This window comes from Rhagoletis pomonella, unplaced genomic scaffold (genome assembly GCF_013731165.1).
Source record: "Rhagoletis pomonella isolate Grant_MI unplaced genomic scaffold, Rhpom_1.0 Rhpom_scaffold_00003, whole genome shotgun sequence".
In the NCBI taxonomy this organism is placed as follows: Eukaryota; Metazoa; Arthropoda; class Insecta; order Diptera; family Tephritidae; genus Rhagoletis; species Rhagoletis pomonella.
In genome coordinates, this window is record NW_023458557.1 from 92,273,530 (window position 1) to 92,281,887 (window position 8,358).

The 8,358-nt window shown below is 34.6% G+C and overlaps 1 protein-coding gene across 1 annotated transcript; it reads right to left on the reverse strand.

Moving 5' to 3' along the window:
* Positions 1–4,048: 4,048 nt before the first annotated feature.
* Positions 4,049–8,080, reverse strand: LOC118736417 (pickpocket protein 19-like). The gene is made up of 7 exons (XM_036466511.1): positions 7,932–8,080; positions 7,210–7,849; positions 6,978–7,127; positions 4,983–5,115; positions 4,776–4,829; positions 4,442–4,684; positions 4,049–4,365 (listed from the first exon to the last, which is right to left on the reverse strand). The coding sequence occupies exons 1-7, from the start codon at positions 8,078–8,080 to the stop codon at positions 4,049–4,051; spliced, it is 1,686 nt and encodes a 561-aa protein (XP_036322404.1).
* Positions 8,081–8,358: the final 278 nt, after the last annotated feature.

An 8,358-nucleotide genomic window follows, 5' to 3' on the forward strand; every position in this document is an offset into this window, starting at 1 on the left:
GGTCAGAATTTTAAAGTTCTTACTTATAGAATTGTTCTATACCGAAAAAATTATACCCCCATTTTTTTTTTAATAAAAAAAAAACAATATTTAGAGGCCGCTCAAAGCCCTCAAAGTTTTCCATATATTTTATAGGGGAAAAAATAAATTTTACGTAGGAATGGTATAGAATGATTGAAAATCTTTATTTTTCCATCGGAAAGCTTTGTTTATTTTGAGGAGACTTTCATTTTTAATACCGAAGTATTTGTTTTATCAGTTTTTGATATAACTATTTTTTATGGGACCCCTAAAAACCCCCAGAAATGCAATAGGCGTATTCATACAAAATCTATAGTATTAAAAAATGGTAAAATAAACAATTGGGTATTATTATTGGAAGTTTCCAGAAGAGAGCAAAGTTTTCTGACCGCAAAATATAGATTTTCAATACTTCTATACCACTTCGGCGAAAAATTGATTTTTTCCCATATAAAATAAATGGAAAACTTTGAGCGTATTTTTGATATTTTTCTATAGTAAAGAACAAGTCCAGGGGTTGAGAGCATTGAAATTCCGATTTAACTTTTTCACACTTCATTTTTGGGCCATCCTAATGTACACGCATATTTAAGTATGTACGCGCAACCTTGTGAAAAATTTCTTTCGGGGCGTTTTCTAAGCGACGCCCTCAGGGGATGCTAATTTAGATGTCATCCTAAAATTTCAGGTTCCTTATACATATATATCGACGCGCACACAAATATCCATAACGTACTATGTGTGTAGCTATGACGGGCATGCTACGTTGCGCTTTAACCTCAATTTTGATTAACAATGTCTGCCAAATGGAGTTGTCAACAAGGCAAAGTGCAAAAAGCTGAAGGTAGTCGCATGCAAGTATGTATGTTGTACGTATGTATGTACATATGCTAACGGGTGATTTTTTAAGAGCTTGATAACTTTTTTTTTAAAAAAAACGCATAAAATTTGCAAAATCTCATCGGTTTCATCATAATTTCATTTAAATGTTGACCGCGGCTGCGTCTTAGGTGGTCCATTCGGAAAGTCCAATTTTGGGCAACTTTTTCGAGCATTTCGGCCGGAATAGCCCGAATTTCTTCGGAAATGTTGTCTTCCAAAGCTGGAATAGTTGCTGGCTTATTTCTGTAGACTTTAGACTTGACGTAGCCCCACAAAAAATAGTCTAAAGGCGTCAAATCGCATGATCTTGGTGGCCAACTTACCGGTCCATTTCTTGAGATGAATTGTTCTCCGAAGTTTTCCCTCAAAATGGCCATAGAATCGCGAGCTGTGTGGCATGTAGCGCCATCTTGTTGAAACCACATGTCAACCAAGTTCAGTTCTTCCATTTTTGGCAACAAAAAGTTTGTTAGCATCGAACGATAGCGATCGCCATTCACCGTAACGTTGCGTCCAACAGCATCTTTGAAAAAAATACGGTCCAATGATTCCACCAGCGTACAAACCACACCAAACAGTGCATTTTTTCGGGATGCATGGGCAGTTCTTGAACGGCTTCTGGTTGCTCTTCACTCCAAATGCGGCAATTTTGCTTATTTACGAAGCCATTCAACCAGAAATGAGCCTCATCGCTGAACAAAATTTGTCGATAAAAAAGCGGATTTTCTGCCAACTTTTCTAGGGCCCATTCACTGAAAATTCGACGTTGTGGCAGATCGTTCGGCTTCAGTTCTTGCACGAGCTGTATTTTATACGGTTTTACACCAAGATCTTTGCGTAAAATCTTCCATGTGGTCGAATAACACAAACCCAATTGCTGCGAACGGCAACGAATCGACATTTCACGGTCTTCAGCAACACTCTCAGAAACAGACGCAATATTCTCTTCTGTACGCACTGTACGCATTCGTGTGGTTGGTTTAATGTCCAATAAAGTAAACTGAGTGCGAAACTTGGTCACAATCGCATTAATTGTTTGCTCACTTGGTCGATTATGTAGACCATAAATCGGACGTAAAGCGCGAAACACATTTCGAACCGAACACTGATTTTGGTAATAAAATTCAATGATTTGCAAGCGTTGCTCGTTAGTAAGTCTATTCATGATGAAATTTCAAAGCATACTGAGCATCTTTCTCTTTGACACCATGTCTGAAATCCCACGTGATCTGTCAAATACTAATGCATGAAAATCCTAACCTCAAAAAAATCACCCGTTACATGAATGGCAAGCAGGTTGAACGGAAGCAGTGCTCATCAATTGATGGTAATCAACGTGGGCGAGTAAGTAGCAGTTGCGTTTAGTGTTCAGTACATAGTACTTTACTGGCGGTGATAAGGAGGCGACACATTACATTTACATATAACAAATTGAGGAGACTTGAAAAATTACCGTATTTTGTTAGCATACATATGCTGCGCGAAGGGACTAAGCATTAAGCAGCACATACATACCTTTTCGTATAAATTATATGCAGCTATGAAATTGTTTAGTACGGGGAACAGAAATGGGAGTAACTAGAGTTAAATTTTGGATTATACCTTATGATGAACTAAAAAAGTCGGTAATAATTCGTTTTTTTTTTCAAAGATTGCATAGAATGCTCTTCATGCTCAAAACCTTTTAGCATACTATAGACAACGATAATTTTTGCATTTGAATACAAATTTTTTTTTGGACCAGATAACTCCCTAGAAATTGATAAAAGTTTCAAACAAAAAAAGAAGAGTCACTTAAACTGGCAAAAGGTCTCGAAAATACTACCGAAAAATCGCAATTAAATTCCGAAAAGTAACGAAAGGTTGTGAATGACACAAAACCAAGTACAAAAAAGAAACACGAAATATCACATCGAAATTCTGCAAAGTTCTGAAAAAAGCTGGGAAAATTCTGTAAAGTCGGAATTATAACAAAGAATTCCGAAAATCCCGTTACAATTCCGCAGAGTTCCCAAAGGTCTCGAACAGAACATGAAGGAGTTAAGAAAAGCTATGAAATGCCACAAAAATAACTGAAAAGTTCTGTAAAAATGCCAAAAATTTTGGTGAAGTCTAAAAAAAATTAAAAGGAATTCCGAAAAATCAAGCTAAAATTCTGAAGTGTTCCGAAAGATTTCGAACAAAATATGAAGGGTTAAGAAAACTTCCGAAATATTACGAAGAACATTTGAAAAATTCCGCGCTGTCCGAAAGAAAAACAAAATGATTTCGAAAATCTCGAAAAATCGTAATATTTCGAAAAGTCCCGAAAGTTATCGAAAACAACATGAAGAGAAGGGTCAGGAAAACCCCGAAATGTCGGGCAAAAAAATTTGAAGATTGCTGAGACATCGCCGAAAAAGATCGTGAAGTCCCCAAAAAATGCAAAAGTCTTCCGAAAAGTCGCGAAAAACGCTTAAAAATTTATAAGAAAAGCTTCAAAAAAGTTCTCTAGGGTTCGAAAAAATGCGAAAAAAAACTAGAAAAGCAGCGGAAAATACTGGAAATATTTCGAAAAACACTCTCATCTTGCCAGATCCGGATTTTGGTCCATCACTTGAACGAACACCTCAAATCGTGTTGTTGTGGTTTTTTCAAGTGTTGAAAACAGAAATTATTACTATTTGTTATAATGGTTACATTTTTTTTGGTTGAAAATTATAAATTTTTCACTGTATTTAATTTTTTTTTGGCTCAACGTTCCATCTCGACGATCACTTATAAACTTTCGTTTGTTCGTCTCCCTTTCGTCTCTTTTTCGGGTTAGAAAAGGAGACGAAAATAACGTAACGATCAGTTACTTTCGTGTTGCCAGATGAAAACTTTTAATTCGTAATACCAACTGAAGAATGATTCGTGTGGCAGAAGAACGAACGCTCGTGTGCGTATCATAGACGAAACACAGCTACGAGTCGACCCGACCAGCTCACTCCTTAAAAAAAAAAACTTTGACTTGTCTAAAAAAGAATAGCAGATCTAACAAAGGTCTCAGTTTGGTCCAATCAGAAGGAAAGATTTTTTTTCAAAATAATTTTCAAGCAAGTTTAATAACTTTAACTTTTAATAACTTTAATAATAATAATTTAAATAATAATATTCTTGTCTCTTATTCTACATACATATCTATATTCGAGTCAAAATTATGTGCCAGTTTTTTATGCATTTGGTTATTATAGAAAACCCTTGCGTAGCTTTGTTGTTGCATGATTTTGTTTTTCATATTCAACTGACGGGTGTGCTTACTAATATTTTTCTTACGTAAACGATTCTCAAGCAGTTGCTGTTTACTTTGTAATTTATTCTTATTAAAACAATATTTGCGTAGTACAAACTTGGGAAGATCCATCAGAAGAAAATAGGCCAATTCCATGGTACTAATCAGCGAACAACCGAGAAAAAGACCAACAATGCCGCCAAAGGCAGCTGAAAAATATTTTCAGGTAAGCAATAACACGAGTGTAACCATCAGCATTTTTTTTTTCGAAATACTTAAACTCACCCATAAGATCTACCCAATCAAATACTAAACCGGTGCGATAGACCATCATTATATCAAGCCGATAATGTACGTCTAATTCGATGAATGACTTATTACTGCGTCTCAGCGCTGGAACAAGTAAGGGACGTGCAACCGCCGCATAATTTAGTGAATAGCAATTTAGAAGACAATTACAAATCATATACTCTTGATGGTTGTGCACGTACAGCCGCTCATCACCTTTTTGGGAGTAGGCGAAGCGATCTAAAAGGATGTGTGAAGTGCATAGGTGGGAAACATTGAAGAAAACTGTAGATATAACATAACAAAAAATATCGAAATCATGTTAAGTTACCGTTATTCTGTGCCAAGCATAACAGATCGGTTGCCTTGCAGATGGGATAAGGGCCTGAAACATAACATAAAAACTGAATTTTAAATATGAAAATGCGCTGAGGAGTGAATTGATGCGACTTAGTAAATGCGTAGGTAATTGGACTAATTAATAATGAATGATGAGCTATTGATGTGTTTTTTTTTTTTCTTGGATATTCGTGCTTACCAGGTGGAAATAGCAAATCCATTGTACAATTGCAATATTTCACCAAATATTGTTGATGACATTCCGATTCACAATTTTCAATCATATAAACGTAGCCTTGAAGTGTTCGAAAGTTCTCGCTATAAATTTCATCCTATTTAAGTGCAGAAAGAATGATAAGAAAACTATGTATAAGAATTTTTTTTAGTTATTAATGATAATCGCTTCATCGACTTTTTTTCATGCTCATGTATTATTTAGTCGATTTAGTCGATTTTTTCGATTAATTCGTTTTTCTTTTGCCAAAGATTTTTGTAGGCGAATGAAGTGAATTCACAAATTTCTTTGAAATCGATTAATCAAAGTAATTTATTAGTTAATCGATTAATCAATTTTTTCCATGCGGACATATTTTTCGATAATATATAAATCGATTTAATTTTGTGCCATCCATTTTATTTCACAAACGGTTTTTCTTAGAGAAATAATGGTTAATAATTTTTTTTTTTTTTGAACTAGCGATTCAGCTATTATTTCTCTGGCGATATATGCATTTTCTAGTTTTTTGACAGCTTAATTTTGCATCCACCTACATTTTTCTTTAAAATATAGTCGAAATGATCGATTCAAGCATCTTTTTAGGCTTGTTTATGTTATAGCTACTCGAATCCGTCCTCTTGGTCAACTCAAAATAAATCGATCGGTTTAATTTATTGCCGACGCTGTATTTTTTTGCCAATAATTTTCTTTGAGCTGAATAGATTTATAAACAAATTTTAAAATTAATTCAGGGAGATCATTTTTTTCTTTTAGTTAGTAATCGATATAATTATGGTCTATTAATCGCCAATTTGCGATAAGTGATTCTGATCGATTATTTTTTTTAAGAATTAAAAATCGGTTAATCGTTTAAATTGGTTGTCAAATAATTGATAAAACTTGTTGTCAATTAATCGATAAATAAGGAATTCAGCAATTTTTCTAATCGATTTGTTTAGTCGATTATTGCATTTTTCCTAATTCATAACTGACAACTCGATTTAATTTATGGCCATTTAATCGATTTCATTTATACTTCTCGGTGCGAATTTACTTTGTCCAAGGAGAATTATTTTCTCCTTCAAAATCGATTAGTCGTATAAAATTGTTGTCAATTAATCGATAAATAAGAAATAATCGTGTCAACGATTTTTCCAATTGATTTTTTTTTTGGTCGATTATTACCATTTTCCTATGTAATTCCTAACTGACAAACCGATTTAATTTATGACCATTTAATTGATTTTATTTATGCTTTTCGGTGCGAATATACTTTGTCCAAATTAAATAATTTTCCTTCAAAATCGATTACTCGTATAAACTTGTTGTCAATTAATCGATAAATAAGAAATTATCGATTCAACGATTTTTCCAATAGATTTTTTGGTCGATTAATCGATTTAATTTATGGCCGTTTTATCGATTTTATTTATCCTTCAAAATCGATTACTCGCATAAACTTGTTGTCAGTTAATCGATAAATCAGAAATAATCGATTCACCGATTTTTCCATTCGAATTTTAATTTAGGCGATTCATAATTGACAAATCGATTTAGATAATTTATGGCTGTTTAATCGATTTTATTTATACTTCTTGGTGCGAATTTATTTTATACATACTAAATAATTTTCCTTGATTTGTGTAGTCATGGTCGATTAACCTACATACTTAGTTTATTACCACTGATTTTTTTTTTTTGCATGATTTATTAACAAAATAACCGAATAATCGATGTTTCTGAAAACAGTTTAATTAAATTCGATCTCCTGTTTGAAGTGCAATAAACGATTTATCGATTTTTCCAAAGAAATAATATATTTTATCGATTAATCGACTTTTTTCATGCAAACTCATTCTAAAGAAAACTGTATCATCTATCAAAGGACTGGCTGCCTAACCTATTTGAGCATTTTTTTCCTTATTTTTTTTTATCTATAAACGCGCGAAATATATTTCTTAAAATTATTCAACCTACATTAAACCAACATTTCCGCAATATTGGACCCAATCGACGTGTATTAGAGTCATGAGAATATATCGCAGGATCTATTTCCAAGTTTGTGTAAGTATTCGCTGGTATGCTCAAAGGTTCGAAGTGCCATACATTTTGCTCCGTAATCATCACCTGCTCGAGTGAAATGTTTAAGCCACATAGCGCTTTGAAAGTTTACATATGTATTTTCTCACTTATGTATGTACGTACATACCTGCACACCTTTTTCATTTATGCTTTTTGGATAATGCTTTTCCTCATTAATGAGTACGCGCACCGTTAGACCACTTTCTGGACCTGCATCGCCTGAATGCCATGGCCATAATGGATCGAGCTTTTGCCTTTCCCTACCCGCTTCCGTTTCCAGCGTATTGAAAGCCCAACATAGACCATTTTTACTGCGTCGCAAATAGAAGATATCACAACAATTAACAGCAAAGTGCTTCCAGAAGCATTGACTTAAAAGCTCTTCACAATGCCACGTCATGAACTCGATGACTTGACTGAAGTTAACATAATTCATCGGTTCGACGGATAGATTTCGTAATTTGCCGAAATTTTGAAAGGTACCAAATTTTAGATTATCATAATTGGCGACTATTAGTTCGAAGATATCTTGGTTTTTTGGTGTTTCGTTGGGTTTGAGAAAACGTTGCTTTGCTGCTTCGAAACGTTGCCAGTTAAGTGCATTATTATTACAAATGGTCACTACGGGAAATGGAATTTCGTAAACGGGCTTGCGAGTGGCATCAATCACTGTCTCCAGTTTACCTTCGGTGTAGCGCGCCGAAATTAAAATACAAATAGAAATGCTGCCGAATAAGGCAACCATTATGGTCAGCAACCAAATGCAGCTACGGTCAAGAGAAAATCATCGGTTTTACAGACATTAATTTGCGAGCGCGTAATTTTCTTCTGCGCTGGGATTTAACTCACCGCTCACATTTTCCCGCTTTTGGATTGAACAACCTATTCACGCCATGTATTGTTGAGCTCTGTCCGAAACGTGTGCTTAACTCCCAGAAGGAGCTGCTAAACTCACCAGCTAAAGGTTTCAATTTCTTCCACGATGGTTGTGACTTCATCTTTTGTAGTGGCGCTTGTAAGTGTGGTGGACAAGCTATTTAATCCCTTGCTCGCTACTTGTTGTTGTCCAGTTGCATACTGAGTTAACAATGAAAGTCGAACTCTCTAAATTATCCAAAAATTGCTTACTAGATATGTATGTAAGTATGTATGTATGTCAAACGCTTATTGATTTATGACCACGCAGCTACGAGTATTTACAATTTGATGCTATTCCGCTTCCGGTGAAATTCCCTCGCGTATTTGGCTATGTGTGTTGTAATTATTGACTTTTAGT